The sequence below is a fragment of the Vespula vulgaris genome, chromosome 10 (assembly GCF_905475345.1).
Source record: "Vespula vulgaris chromosome 10, iyVesVulg1.1, whole genome shotgun sequence".
NCBI classification, from domain to species: Eukaryota; Metazoa; Arthropoda; class Insecta; order Hymenoptera; family Vespidae; genus Vespula; species Vespula vulgaris.
The window spans coordinates 2,111,417-2,127,252 of record NC_066595.1 but is presented as its reverse complement, the minus strand read 5'-3'; the positions used below and the strand labels follow the sequence as shown (position 1 = coordinate 2,127,252).

The following is a 15,836-nucleotide window of genomic DNA, read 5'->3' as shown; positions in this document are numbered from 1 at the left end:
ATGATCTATCTTATGAATATTAATTTGCATAAGAAATTTATTAGGAGTTAGTCTTTCTTTTAAATGCTCGACGAGGAGACATTGACTCTAATGTTTTGCTTACGAAAGAATTATCTACGCTCGAACAGAACTTAAAGTGCGGATTAACGTGGAATCAAGGACGGCCACGGAATGAATTTTAATTAAAATACTGTTTAGACTTTCCACGCAGGTATGTATGTATGTAAGCATGCATGCATACGTGCATGTACGTATGCATATATGTACGTAGTATGTTTGTATATATATATATATATATATATATACGCGCGGCCAAGCACAAGGACTCGACGTTTCAAGTCTCATTTTAAATTGTAATACTTAACTCAGTTGTTTTGTTGTTTACCGTTATGTCAAACAATAAACGAACTAATTACAAGTCAATCGATCTCAATAAAACAAGAATCGACGTGACAAACGATTCCTTCATAATCGTTAATAATTATAATCGAAAATTAATCTTCTATCTTATTCTTTGTAAATGCACAATTAATCTTAGAAATAAACATAAAATATTATCTATTTCGTTAAGAAAACTCGGTAGGTAACAAAACGAAAAATGATGTATCATGCGAGAGAAGGAACTTTACACCGCCGATAAGGAAGAACCCCGGCGACTTGTAGCTATCGATGGAAACCTAACCTCTACTTTAACACCTCTTACCTTAGGTCTAATTTTTTACGATTTCGACGTTAGAACCTACGAGAGGAGAAATTTTCTCATGCCGAAAGCGCATAGTTCGCGTGGCGTGTATCAAGCGTTCCAAGCTTGTTAAAATGAGTAGCTTACGTAATGCGGAGAACGATCATTATTAATAATAACGATAAGATTAGGGTCTTTCACCGGGTCACGCTCTGCGTCGTTGATTACATACATAGACGAGAAATAGCGCGTAACAACGATGCCACGTTGAGGTTGAGGACGGAAAACGAAGCGAGCCGAAGTTAGTTCGCCGTGAGTCTTGTAGTTTAGCGAGCGGTTAAGGACAATACGGACGCGAACGTGCTACGAGGCGAAACGCCTACGACTTTCTATCCTTCCCTCTCCTCTCTCTCTTTCTCTCTCTCTCTCTATCTCTTTCTTTCTTTATACCAACGCGTTCTGCGTCTTCCGTGTTTCTCTCTCGTTCTCTTTCTCCCTCTCATTCCCATCCAAGTCCAAGACGCGACGTCGTCAACGTGGTGACGTTTAGTAGTTGTTAGAAACCTTCGATTCAACGCCTGACAAGAGTGACGTTCGGAGAGAGATATCCGACGAGACAAAAAAGAAAGAAAAAACATTATGGGGGCATCTTCGAACGCGACATACTTAGGCCTCGATCTCAGCACGCAGCAGGTAAAGATACTCTCCTACCATATCAACCAATCGAATTTTCCCCCGTGGGAAGGAAATAGAGAAGGGAAAGAATAGAAAAGGGGGGAGAAAAAAAAGAGAGAGAAAAGAAAATCGAAAGAAAGGAAGAGAACAATAACGGAGGTACATGTGAAACAAAACAAAAAAATAAAAAGATAAGAATGAAAAAATAATTAAAAAAAAAAAACAAAAAAAACAAAAAAAAGAGAAAAGAAGGAAAAGAGAGTTTTCTCGTCCCGTGTGTTTGTTGTGTACATATGTACTTTACGAGGATTCGTCGCTTACACGCGCAGCTCTCCTCCTTATCTCGGCTGTAAAGTTGAGAGTGGTCGGGCCATGCGTCCGTCTATCTAAATCTCTTCCCTCTCCTTTCACCCCTCTCTTCTTCCACCACCTTCGTTCGTGGTCTCTCTCTCGCTACCAACTCCAATCGGGATTCCTTTAACGATTACAAGCGTGACAATTCAAGACATCGCGTTTATCTTCTGCGTTACATATATCGCGCAGTAGGTGAAAGCAACCTCTTTTATCAAGAATCTAGATCTCAGAATCGTAAAATCTCACAGTTCCGAAGTTTGTTTAACGTACCTCTCGCGACTATCTCCTATGTTCACTCGAAGAGACTTCGAGAGTTCCTGACGCGCATGCGCGTCACAAGACGCGCGTTTTATTCGAACGAAAAAGAAAGATATAAAAGGAAGGAGAGGAAAAAATCATTCGCAATCTCTTGACTCGTGTTTTATATTCCGCTTTGACGTCTTTCGGGTCGTCCCTAATCTAATGTCACGGTAAAATCTAATCTAAAAATAAATAGATAATCTCTCGTTTAAAAAATATTTGAGATAATTAATAAATCAAGTTCGTTGCGTTTGTTGTCAGTTGAAGGCTGTTGTGGTCGATGACGATCTTGGTATTCTACATGAGACCAGTGTACAATTTGACAATGATCTGCCAGAATTTAGGTATATTACGTTTAAACGTGACATATTTTTTTGTCTCTATATCATATGAGAATTAATATATATATATATATATATATATATATATATATTGATTTTTATTTATTAATGATATATATATGTATATACGTGTGTGTATACATGTACATACATTCTAACGATTTTGTAGAACATACGGAGGTGTTATACAAAAGAAATACGAATCTCACGTAGTAGTGGCACCAACTTTGATGTGGGTCAAGGCTTTAGATATGATATTAGATAAACTACGTGTTTGCGGAGTTGATTTTAGCAAAGTATCAGCTATTTCCGGATGCGCTCAGGTAAAAGAAATATAAAAAAAAAAAGAAAAGAAACGAATATAATTACAATCCCTTTCTTGTAATATTTTTTAATGTAATAATGCAATATTATTTAATAGCAACACGGCACCGTTTATTGGGGGAAAGGTAGTCAAAGTCTATTGAAAAATTTAGAACCAACGAAATTTTTACACGAACAATTTGCAACGTCGTTTTCGATAGGACAATCGCCGGTATGGATGGACTCTAGTACGTCCGATGAATGTCAACTTTTCGAAGTGATCGTAGGTGACCCTAAAGTATGTTCTTTGCTTATAATCGAATATTATTAATTATTCGATAATGTCGTACATTGAAAATTTTCATTGCAGAAATTGGCAGAAATAACTGGGTCTCGAGCATACGAAAGATTTGCAGGACCGCAAATAGCAAAGATAGCACGAAGAAGGCCAGAAGCCTATAGTAATACCGAGGTATACCTACTAAACACATTCTTCGGCTTCCTCGCTTGAAAAAAAAATAAATAAATAAAGAAAAAAAAAAAGAAATAGAAAACAGCGTACAATCGAGGTATTCGAAAGTATTCAATAAATATTTAGTGTGCTCCCTATTTACCTTTGTATATATGTTCTGTTTTTTTGTTTTTCAATGGAATCCATCAATGATTTGATAAAACAAACACTCCATCTTCCCTTTTTATACTCATACATTTCTGTACGATTCAAATTGTTCTCAATACGATTGTTTAACGGCTTAACTCGATGCTAACAAATTCCATGTACGATAAGTTTACCTGATTTCTCTAGTTTCTATCAATTGGATATATTCATTCTTTCAGAGAATTTCTTTGGTCAGTAGTTTCCTTGCTTCTCTTTTCTTGGGCGACTTTGCACCGATCGATTGGTCAGATGGCTCTGGTATGAATCTTTTAAACATTCGTACGAAGGATTGGGACGATGTCTTGTTAGAGGTAAATATAATACAATTTTGAAGGATAACTATTGGTAAATCAACTTGTTAACTCTATCCTTCTTTTTCATTTATTTTCATAGACTTGTGCGCCTGATTTAAGAAAAAAATTGGGCAAACCGACCTCTTCCTATAATAATATCGGCCCAATATCGCCTTATTTTGTCGAAAGATTTGGCTTTAATGAGGCTTGTAGGATTATTGCATTTACAGGAGATAATCCAGGTTCCTTGGTAGGTACGTGTTATCTGCGGAAATTTCAAAATGGATTTGTTAATATATAAAATTGAAAATGTAATGTGTATATGGAAAAAAAAATCTATATATATATATATATATACATATTATTTAATAATGTTTAGGAATGAGACTGAAAAAAGGAGATATTGCATGTAGTTTAGGAACTAGCGATACTTTGTTTTTATGGCTGAACGAACCGAAAACTGCTATCGATGGGCACATTCTCTGCAATCCTATTGAAGATGATGCATATATGGCATTACTTTGGTAATAATATAAATCACGATATAATATTTTATTTTTGATAGAGCGTTATCAAGTAATTAGATTTATATATACATATATATATATATACATTTAGTTTTAAAAATGGATCATTGACTAGAGAAAGGATACGTGACAGTGCAGCGCAAGGTTCATGGCAAATATTTAACGAATTATTAGAAAGTACACCGCGAGGAAATTTCGGAAATTTTGGCCTGTATTTTGACGCCCAGGAGATTTTACCGTCCGTGATCGGTGATTACAGATTTAATAAAGCTAACGACAAAATTAATCGATATAGCTCGAAAGAGGTAGAGGTTCGAGCACTCATTGAAGGCCAATTTGTGGCGAAAAGAGCATATGCAGAAGATTTTGGTTTTGTTATCGGTTGGTGTACATTATTACGAACTACGAATATTTTCTTTTTTTTTCTAAACTTTACTAATTTTATACAATTAGGTCCCGATACTCGTATAATAGCAACAGGTGGTGCATCTGCTAACAAAACTATATTACAAGTACTTGCTGATGTCTTCAATTCGCCTGTTTATATATCGGTAATTATTTGAAAAAAAAAGAAGAAAATTATTAATATTAATTTTATAAGAATTATATCGCATGTGTGCATTTATATTATTTCATTTGATTTAATCGTCATATTTATTATTAGAAGGATATTACGAATTCAGCTATGATGGGAGCAGCGTATCAAGCAAAACACGGTTTATTAAGAAACGAAAGTAACTTTGAAGAAATAACTGCTTCTTTACCAGAACCTACAGTTGTATGTCGACCGTACGACGATGCTGAGTCTGTAAGTTAAAACTTATCAATATTTATGTCGTCAAGTTTGATTTCCAGCTATACATTATATACATAATTACTCTGTCTAAAAAATATGAACATTATTCAATTTTATAAATGCACTTTTAGATATATCGACCAATGACGCAACGTTATCGAAAGTTAATAGAAAGAATAATAAAAAGAAATCAATCGCAGTCAGATAAGTAAAATGAAATATTGCAGAAAATTCTATTGCATAAATCTTTAGCTAATTAACTTCCAACAAATTCCATAATTTTATATCGTGATAGATGCATATCATAGTTGTATATATACAATGATATATAAGTATCTACACATATGCATTATCTTAAACATTTATATATAATTTGGGTAATAGAAAAATTTTATCTATTCGTAATAAGTCAAAGTTCTAATAAAACATCATTTTTACATAAGATTAGTCTCTGTTAGAATCTCGAAGTACGTAATGATAGATATGTCACGTATGATTTAATGCATTTACGCTACTTATATATATATATAAGAGCATGCATGTTTTCTTAAGTTTTTATTCCTTGAAAAAAATATGCGAATATCGTAAACAACTTACGACCGAAGCACAAATATTAAAATATAATTGATTTCCTAATGGTTGCTCTATTATAAATATTTCTTGCTATACACTTAATTTAATCTCTTTTTTCTTTTTACTATCAGTGCCTTAGTGCTTAAAAGTACAAGAAAAACTAAAAGTGCAATTTGTTAAAGCGAATTTATAATATATAAAACTTTATAGATTCATAATATAAATTGTATGATATATATATATATATATATATATATATATATATATAATGCCAAATTTAATATATTAACTTATTATTGTTAACTTATTAAAACATATTGTATTAATTATTAATAAATCTAATCTTTCTTTTTCATTTTTGTGTTTTGTTATTATTTGTAATAATTGCTTTTCAATTATACTATTTGCATTATTTTTTACATGTAATCATTAGAGAATATATATTACTTGAAAAAGTATCTTTTTCTAGTCTCCTTAATAAGACAAAATATTGTATATAATAGATAAATAAAATGCTTTTAAACTTACTAATAAAAATCATCACTTATTTCTTCCTACCACCTCTTTCCTTGGGAAGAAGATTAATAACATTTCCGGATGATAAATTATAATAAGCAAGAGTATTACCATCTTTAAAGAACATTCCCTGAAATAATTCATTGATTAATTTATAATCGACAATAAAGTAAATATTTCTTATTAATTAAAGAAATTAATCTAGATTAAAATTTCTTATTGAAAATATTTTATACCTCGTATTGCAATTTTTGTTTTCCTGGTGGCATACCAGTTTGTTCGTGAATCAGAGCTTTCATAGTTACGACAGTGTCACTTAATTGCAAAGTGATATTTAACGTTTGTCCATTCAATTTCCATTCTGCTTTTTCGGTCATCATGGGCACAGCAATATTCAATTGTACTGGACCCTGATACAAAGAAAATTTTATAGTAATGCAATCATAATTTTATGTACAACAAAAGATTATTTCTTTTTATTTTACCTTATTTCTTGCAAGGAATGCTTGTTCTGGAATCAATGTATCTTCGGAACGCAATTTCTTAGTCTGAGGTTCTTCTTCCATAGGTTCTGCAGTATGTTTGATACCGATCTTAAAAAATAAATAAATAAATAAATCACATGTTCATCAGAAACATTTGTAAGAATGATTATCAAGTTCGTAACACTTACAGCTGATGCCATTGGTGGTTGCATAGGTGGTGGTGTTGGCATAAATGGTGACATAGTAGGTGCTACAATTTTAATCGTATAAAAGTATAAGATCTAAGTGTTGTCAAATTATATAAAACGATAAATCATACAACGATGATCATAAATATCATACTCATAAGTGGTGGTGGTCTGATTGGTGACATAGGAGCCATCATCATCATAGGTGCTTGTGGCATCATTGGTTGTGGAATTGCCATTGTAGGCATACTCATAGTTGGCGGTGGTGGTGGTTGTGCTGGGACTGGTATCGGTTTTGGAGCTGGTGGTTTTGGTGGTGCTTTTAGAGTAGCTTGAGGCTTAGAAGCAACAGCAGCCATATGTGAAAGTTCAGCGGCACGATTAGCAGGCTTCGGTCCAATCTTTTCCTTTTCTTCGTCGGGAAGAAGTCCTTTAACCTTGTGTATTTGATGAATTTGTTCCTCTAACGTGATATTAGCTCGAGCTGCTCTTGTTGCAGCTTCAACGCTAGATGTATGACCATCCCATGTAACTTTATCGTCTTTCTTCTTATCCTCTTCGCCGATCTTTTTACCAATTGCAGTTTCTTCGTCACCGACACCGAATATATCGGTACGTCTTTCAGCGAGTTGCTTAAGACTAGCTTCAATCGCAGTGCCAGGAGCAAATACAGTTTCTTGCGCTAATTTATCTAGATGTTTATCTCGTTGTTCAACCCAACGTGGATCTAATAAACCAATTCTCATATGTTCTTGCACTTTACTAGCAGGTATACGTTCTCCCGTAATCGGTGATATCAAATATTCATCCGGAGCAACTGGGCGAGCAGCTTTCACAGCTGAAACAGTTTGAAATATTAATAATATCTCTAATAATAAGTAGACGTTTAAAAGAAAAAGTTCATAAAGCTGTTTACTTACCATGTTGTTTTGGATCATATCCTTTCTTCACTACAACGTTTCCAGGTGTCGGTGGTAATGGCGGAGGTTGCATACTTGCGTCTCGTACTTTAGATTCTTTCGACTTGTGACTATCACCTGGTGGAGACACATCGTCGTCGTCACTTGAATCCTCCTCCATATCTTGTACCTGAAAACAACACAAAATAATATTAACGCTCTGCATGTAATAACAATGAAATATTCTAATATACTCACTTGATTGTTATCCTTAGCACGATCTTTTTCACCTTCAGTACGAGTTTGCATCTCCTCCTCTCCGTCGCTATCAATTTGCATCTCAACATCTTCTCCTTCTTCTATACGTTCCTATTTAACAACATTTAACAAAAAATGAGCGTTCGAGTAACAACAATATTTCTGACATATTTTTATCATCATCCAATTTACCTGCATAAGAACTCTAGCTCCAACTTCATCAGGAGTCGTTGGTGCTGGAAAATTACCAACTTCAAATTGTTGATAATCTACGGTTTCAACAACAACAAAGTCATGCCAATCAATTTGCGCATAAGCAACTCTCTCCCGCTCCAATTCTTCTTCCTCTTTACGTCTTTGAGCTTCTTGATATTTCAACCATTCAGCGCGATACTTAACTTGTTCTAAAATCTTATCCATATTAAACACTTCATCTTTTAGTCTTGGTAATAAATCTTTAGGTGGAATTAATACCTGTTAAAAATTAAAATTATTACTCTTCAGAATAAATAAATAAATAAACACGAGAAATTGTTTAGTTTTGACGATAGAATATATATATACTTTGGTATATTGTTCCAAGAGTTTTGTGAAGTATTGGAACAATGAATGTTGAGGACGTAAAAAATCAAACTGAAAATTACGTTGCTCTCTATTCATTAAATTGGTTAAGAACTGACGTCCATTACGTGCTACAAATTGTGCCGTTAATTTCACAATATCCCTAAAAAAAATCAAATGTATTACTCACTTAAAGATTAATAAACTTTTGCACAATGAAAATGATTAATCGATACATACAAATCCAATGCAGAAATAGAAGGAGGATCTGCGATAAATTCAAATTCAGCGGGTGGATCTTTAGGAACAAAAGGCTGCTCTACTTGTTTTAAAATCTCTTGCTGCTTTTGATGTGCCGTTAGATTAATAGTTTTCCCTCCACCGGAGCCCATAGAAGGTTCCTGAGCTTTACCTTCTTTAAATTCTTTAACTTTGTGTTGATAATATGCATGATATGGATCGCCAAAATTTAAGAAATTAAATTTTGCATTTCCTAATTCATTTTGTCTAATTCTTGATTCAAACTCCGGTCCATTCCTAGCTACGAAGCTAGCAGTTTTGTCAACGATATCTAAATAACCGTATAAGGAAAAAGTATATACATAAAAATAATATTTCCTCATCATATTCAATTTCATAGACAGTATTAGCTTAATTGATCATTGTGTATTTTATAACATAAAAGGATACTCCTAACTTCTGGAGGAGGATAAATAATTCCTACGATAGGTTGGGACGAAGGTGCATTTTCTTCTCCTTCGGTTGCTGGTGGTTGTGGAACCGCAATTTCTTGTGCAGGCATTTTACAATCACTTGTTCTTCTTCAATCTCTTAATAAAAAATAAGCGATTACTCAAACATTCGATTCAAATATATACAAAACGAATAATTGACATAATATTACATGCATCAAACGCTTGCAAGCACTATAGAAACTTGACAAACATAAACGAAAGAAATACGTTTTTCATTTCTACAGTTGGTCACATTGCTTTATCATAGACTACGTCACACAAAGTAATTGAAACGAATGAAACAGTTTCTAAATAATTTCGTATAAAACGAACTGTCAAAAAGGATATCAAAATAATAAAGTTCCATCGTAAGAGAATATTTTTAGCACGTCTCAAAGTTATTTACTTAATATCAATCATTATTACTCTACTAATTTTTCTTAACAACACGTCCATTTCTTAATACGTTCATATTTTTTTATATCGAATGTTATGATATGGCAGAATTTTATTTGAATGGATATCCCGTATGATAGATGTCTCTGCCGAATCATTCCGAACAATAACTTTTTCGAAACAGAGGGGAAAGGAAAAGGTGATTGTCGAACATCTGTCACCAAGCGAAGACTACGTCTGACTACGTCTATGAGCCCGAAAAACCGCAACACCATCATGGCATCTGCTTTTGTGATTTTTTGAAGAGTGCTAACCATATATATTCTCAAACTAGTGTTAAATAAGTTTCTTTTCTAGCAAGCAATTGTTTTTTTTTTTCGTATTTTGGTGAGTACTATTAAAAATATCATTTATTCAATTCGACATAACGCGATACTACTAATGTAACACTTTTAGGACAAGCCCTTCGCATTTAATAGAATGGTTATAATATCACTAAATTGTACTATCGAAAACGTACTAACACGCGTATTCGTGCTAAGTAAAATAACTATACGTTATCTATGGATATAAATGAATTATTTGAAATATCATTTTTAATGAACTATTTGCGTTATATTGACAAATCATCGAAGAAACTCGTGTTAACATAGTATTTCCGAGTATAGTAATGCTTTTTAAAATTCCTTTTTATACATATAATAAATTTTATCATTAGTTTATTGATTTTTTGTTTCTTGTTTCTTGTTTTTTTTTTTTTTTATTCTTTTCTTTTCGTTCTACGCGGATTACTTTAATTTTTTTTTTATAAATAATTTGAAAAATCGATAGAGTTCGTAAGAATGATTGGAACTATTAATTTGTATTGAATTATTTACAACTTGTTCTTTTTCTTTTGTTTTTTTCTTTCTTTTTTTTTTTTTTTAATTACATTTTTTTTATTTGTTTCTATTGTATTACAGATAAATTTTTCTTTCATATGTTTCAAAGTTGACACATATATACACACACACACATTATTACTATATTATTAATACTTTGTGTTTATCACTTCAGAATCAGAATCATGAGCTCTGGTAGACCTATCAAATGCGTTGTAGTAGGAGATGGAACAGTTGGAAAAACATGTATGTTAATATCATATACTACAGACAGTTTTCCTGGAGAATATGTACCAACTGTGTAAGTGAAACATAATATTATATTGCCATGTAATAATTGATCTAAAGTATATTTATCTATATACTGATTTTATTTTTATTTCTTTCTTCCATTTGGAAATCATCTTTCTATTTTTTCCCTACATATTTCTTCTTTAGAACGATGAACTGGTATGGCTAATAATAGTAATGCAGTGGTAATAAGAGCACCCTACTACTGCATACAGGAAACCATTTATTTTATATTGTCTTTTTATAAAACATCTTGTTAGGATATATAAAAATATCTTTCTTTTAAGTTTTATATCCGCTATAAAAAATATTACCATACAGGGTGCAATAATATATATAAATATAAAACGTCATTTCTATTTAATTTGGAAGATACTGTAACTAAAGATATAACGTAAATAAATTATTAAGTTTATTTCAATGGAATTACAATTTCATTTTAATTTTGTTTATATAGGTTTGATAACTATTCAGCACCCATGGTCGTGGATGGAATTCCTGTAAGCTTAGGACTTTGGGACACAGCGGGCCAAGAAGACTACGACAGACTTCGGCCTCTTTCTTATCCACAGACCGATGTGTTTCTTATATGTTTCTCTGTAACAAGTCCTTCGTCTTTTGAAAATGTTACTAGTAAATGGTATCCAGAAATAAAACACCACTGCCCAGATGCACCGATGATACTTGTTGGAACTAAAATAGATTTACGAGATGATCGTGAAACTTTAACTGCCTTAGCTGAACAAGGACTTAGTGCCATAAAGAGAGAACAAGGACAAAAATTGGCTAATAAGGTTGATACGAAAGCATGTCTTGTTAATATGTATTATAGATATTACTGCCAAAAATGACATGTGTCTTACGAGTTACAGATTCGTGCTGTAAAATATATGGAATGTTCTGCTCTTACACAACGTGGTCTAAAACAAGTATTCGATGAAGCAGTTCGTGCAGTTTTAAGACCTGAACCACAAAAACGTCGACAGAGAAGATGCATTATGTTATAAATTACAAGGGAAATGGAATCTCACTGATATAGGTAAACACTCACATGAAATGACAGACTGAAATTAGTTTGGTCATAAGAACGATACGATAGATGTACTAAGAAGAGATAGCAGCGCATACAATTTAATAAATTTTTCTGGCAGCTGCAGTTCACCGTGTTACAAATAAAGTACAATTTACAACTTCCCGGTCCTAATGTAAGTTGTAACACTGAAACAAGACTTGAAAGTTTAGACAACGAGAAAGTATAATATTGTAATAATTTTACAACATTACTTATTAAATCCATAGAAAAGGTTTGGTACAATCTTATGCAAAGAATGAATTTTTTAAATTTATATCATAGTACGATTATATTTATCGGTGAACTAGTCAGTATGATGATTAATAGGAAACAATCATGAGAAATATGGTTTATGATAGCTTTTCATTTTATTTTGCAGTAGACTTATTGATTAGAAGTATACTCATTAAATTATTATAATATTGTGTGAATGTGTTGTGTCTGTCAAAAATAAGATAAAAAGAATAACAAAGCTTTACTTATCATGGCTGCCAGAGTTTCGATTTTTGTATTTATGACAGTAGAGGGAAGGATATATTCATTTTAGGAGGTATACATGTTAGTTACTGTAGCAATCGATATACTAACAAATTTTACAAGTTGAAAAATTAGTATCATAGACTTAAATAAACAGTGCCATAGCATCGAAAAATCAAAAAATTAAAGCCAGCACTTTTTACATCAATTGTATGCAATAAAATTATTAAGAAGATTAATAAATCTTTTGCAGTAAAATGTCGAATTTCTGCATAAATAATGAAATAAGATGACACTAAGTTCGACATTCAGCAATGAGAACTTGTAGATACTATTTTGAAAATTACTATTATTCTTCATGGAATACTTCATTGTTTACAATTTAAACATTTTATCAACATATGCATAGTAAGAGAATGAACTGTAGTGTATTTTGTGTATATTGATATTTATTGTATTTTGATTATTTAAAAATTAAGGATATATATTAATATTATTTTATTGCAAACAGATATCAAGTATCATACTTTTTAATTCCATTGTTGCATGTAATAGATACAGTATTGTACAGGTTGTGTGTTACATAGATACAATCTGACTATAGACATTATTGACATTATTGAGAGCCTATGAATTATTTTTCATATAAATAAGTAAGCTTATTTTGCAAAAATAATAATCAAAATAAATACGGAATAACAAAATAAAATAATGTGAAATATCAATGATAAGGATATGATGCTATGCACAGTTACACGAGAAAGAGAATAGCACAATGTATTTTAAATAAAATCATAACATTCTTTCGTTTAAATATTTATAGATTTAAACTATTGCACTCACTAATGAGAAGTATAAACCTGGTGCAAAAGTCAGTGTTTACTATAAAATTCACTGCAATTACAGTTAAAATTTTTAAAAGACTTTCATTAATTTATATCGAACTACAAATTCAAATGGTATTTGTGCCATGGATATCAAATAAAAACATGCTCTATATAAGGGATTCAAATATAACGTAGTGTGATGATAACAGATATATTCCTCCACTTGTGAACATGCTATTTTTTATATTCAAAAAATTTAGAATAGAAAAAGATAGGACTTGAGTGCCATATGCTTTTTAATCTGTAAACCAACTGAATGCCATATTCTGTTCGTGTTTATAATCAGTATGAATTTTGAACAAATTATAACGCGAGTCCACGAGTAAAGAATTTTTATCATAGGTGAGAATATTCTAACAAGACAGTAATGCTTGCTAGGTGTACATACTGTAGCATAGAAACAGCAAATTTTTTATTTCAATCAGACATACGTAAGTTTTTCTTTTCTTTATACAATTTTGAGTACAATAAAACTCTATATTCAAGTAATTAGATGTTTGATTGAGATTTAAAATATGTCTGAGGTGTTTGCAGTAAATTGTATGCTATATTGAACTTAATTTTTAAAACTTAGAATATTGATTTTTATAAATTAATTGTATATGAAATTTCTTTATAAACTTCAACAAATTGAAGTGAACTATAAAATGATATTTTAATAGCTGCTAGAGGATATCTTCCAGATTAAGAAATGATTTAATGGTGCAAATTGAAATTGTTGAGTAACAATTTTGTTGCATCAAACATTGCACAGTTTTAAATACAAAGAATATTTCATACCTTTTTGACATTTTAAGCCAAGGAATTTATTCATATGTACGACCGTACATATGTATCGCATAACGCACTAAGTTTAGAGAATAAACATAACGTTTATGTATTATATTACTATGTTATATATATATATATATATCGATTTGCATTTATTGTAAGTAGTGCAATTCTTTTATACAGCTTTTCAAAATAATTTGATTTGCTCATATCATAGTATATAAAAAAAGAAAATAAAAAAGATCTGTTATATCTTGATATATCAATGTAATGCATATATTCTGTTTTAATTAAAATCATTGATTGAAACTATCGTGATTATAAGTAAATTCATAAAAAATTATCAAAGTTGGCAAAAGGTTTTCTAATTTTTACATAATATACATAGTATCAGTTGCAAGTAAAGTATTAATGGTATACAAAGTAATGTTTTTATTCGCGATATACAATGTAACTTTTTGAGGCAGCTGTTTTAAATAATTTAGCTCTATATTTAACTATATGAGATCAAAACTTTTTATAGTTTTTTTATTAGATATTCAATTATAGGATGATATATTTATCAATGATAGTACTCTGAGTACAAATACATCAATAACATAAATTACACTACTTACAGCTCATGCAGCTTAAGAAAAGTCGCATTTTCCTTCTTGTTTGGATAATATCGCTAAAAATGCTATAAACCAAAGCTATGTATTACAATCTATTGTAACTTTTACAGTTTTTATTATATACTTTTGCACATAAGACTATAAATGAATGTATGAAGTGTAAAAATATTCTAGTCACATCATGAATTATCTTCTGACTTATTTGTCTGAACAATGTAAACGAATTAATATTATGTGTACTGTTGAATCACTCTGCAGTAAAATAATTTCTAAACGAAATAAAAACATCACATCAAAAAAGTATAATAAGGCAAACAAACATATGCGAGATATGGCCTAGCTTGAAATATTGTCAATTTACATATAACGATTTAAAACCAAAAAGGAGGATGAAAGAACAAAAAATATACATGCTAGAATACGCTTTGTTATGAATAATTTATAAAATTTAACATCTTTATCTATTTTCTTAAAGTTTCTGTAAGATTATACATTTATTAATTAAGGCAGTATAAGAGCACTTATTATTAAATCTTATGCTATAAAAGAATGTTTAACTTATGATTATTAATCGAAAATATAAAGTATATTTTCTTTCTATTGCATCAGTAACTAATAATCAATTAAATTTATTATTTAATTTTAAACAATCGCGAATATATATATATAAAATGTATTATATCTGACATTTTAATTTTCTACTTTTTTACGAGTTTATTCAATTTGCAACTCTTCTGCTGCCAGTAAACTAGAAAATGCAGTAAACTTATTGTGGCCTAAAGTTAATTTTAATTAGCCTATTTTTTTTTCTTTTTTTTTTTTTTTTTACACGAAAGTACATTCTCGATAATTATCACACAGACAACTGAATCGCATAATGGCATGTTCTACATGGAAGCATTTATTTTTTATTTATATGTATTTTGAACAAAACCTTTTTGAATAAACTATACATTATACATTATTATATAAAGATTTGATTTACCTCGTAACACCTGTTTCATTTAAATAATAAATAATTTTAATTTACTGATATAAACAAATTATTTGTAAAGCATGTTCTTTCGAATACTCGTGTTAAACATTTGAAAAAAAAATTCGTATATTTCATATTTCCCGCTTTTGATCTTCTTTACCATACGTCGCATATTTTCGACTACCAGTGCCATCTTTTTTAAATTGTTTTCTTTCATTTAAATTTCTATTTCATCTGTACATAATACTACTGTAAAAGCAATTAAATTGCTATTAAAAACAATTATAATAATTATTACAATAATATAAATATAAAACATCCTTGACGA

At 30.8% G+C, this 15,836-nt stretch overlaps 3 protein-coding genes across 7 annotated transcripts; 2 read left to right on the top strand and 1 right to left on the bottom strand.

Annotated features, from left to right (window-relative positions):
* The first annotated feature begins 801 nt into the window (after positions 1-801).
* Positions 802-5,857, top strand: LOC127066834 (xylulose kinase). 3 transcript variants are annotated; one of them, XM_051001039.1, is made up of 12 exons: positions 807-1,375; positions 2,273-2,355; positions 2,522-2,675; positions 2,774-2,953; positions 3,026-3,127; positions 3,493-3,624; positions 3,707-3,860; positions 3,986-4,130; positions 4,225-4,514; positions 4,587-4,684; positions 4,798-4,941; positions 5,061-5,857. In XM_051001039.1, the coding sequence occupies exons 1-12, from the start codon at positions 1,322-1,324 to the stop codon at positions 5,139-5,141; spliced, it is 1,617 nt and encodes a 538-aa protein (XP_050856996.1). In that variant the 5' UTR covers positions 807-1,321; the 3' UTR covers positions 5,142-5,857. The 3 variants fall into 3 exon arrangements, with proteins under 3 accessions (XP_050856995.1, XP_050856996.1, XP_050856998.1); XM_051001038.1 differs by having other exon boundaries at positions 802-1,375; positions 4,225-4,684; XM_051001041.1 differs by lacking the exon at positions 807-1,375 and adding an exon at positions 2,037-2,181 and having other exon boundaries at positions 4,225-4,684.
* Positions 3,654-9,459, bottom strand: LOC127066826 (splicing factor 3A subunit 1). 2 transcript variants are annotated; one of them, XM_051001026.1, is made up of 13 exons: positions 9,314-9,459; positions 9,100-9,239; positions 8,650-8,980; positions 8,413-8,572; positions 8,041-8,322; positions 7,849-7,959; positions 7,612-7,780; positions 6,846-7,529; positions 6,692-6,753; positions 6,504-6,611; positions 6,255-6,428; positions 6,031-6,148; positions 3,654-3,871 (listed from the first exon to the last, which is right to left on the bottom strand). In XM_051001026.1, the coding sequence occupies exons 2-12, from the start codon at positions 9,209-9,211 to the stop codon at positions 6,047-6,049; spliced, it is 2,295 nt and encodes a 764-aa protein (XP_050856983.1). In that variant the 5' UTR covers positions 9,212-9,239; positions 9,314-9,459; the 3' UTR covers positions 3,654-3,871; positions 6,031-6,046. The 2 variants fall into 2 exon arrangements, with proteins under 2 accessions (XP_050856983.1, XP_050856982.1); XM_051001025.1 differs by having other exon boundaries at positions 9,100-9,351.
* A 127-nt stretch (positions 9,460-9,586) lies between these two features.
* LOC127066859 (ras-related C3 botulinum toxin substrate 1) lies at positions 9,587-15,496 on the top strand. Of its 2 annotated transcripts, XM_051001096.1 has the most exons (5): positions 9,587-9,926; positions 10,596-10,721; positions 11,169-11,505; positions 11,584-11,750; positions 11,863-15,496. In XM_051001096.1, the coding sequence occupies exons 2-4, from the start codon at positions 10,606-10,608 to the stop codon at positions 11,716-11,718; spliced, it is 588 nt and encodes a 195-aa protein (XP_050857053.1). In that variant the 5' UTR covers positions 9,587-9,926; positions 10,596-10,605; the 3' UTR covers positions 11,719-11,750; positions 11,863-15,496. The 2 variants fall into 2 exon arrangements, with proteins under 2 accessions (XP_050857053.1, XP_050857052.1); XM_051001095.1 differs by having other exon boundaries at positions 9,589-9,926; positions 11,584-15,496.
* Positions 15,497-15,836: the final 340 nt, after the last annotated feature.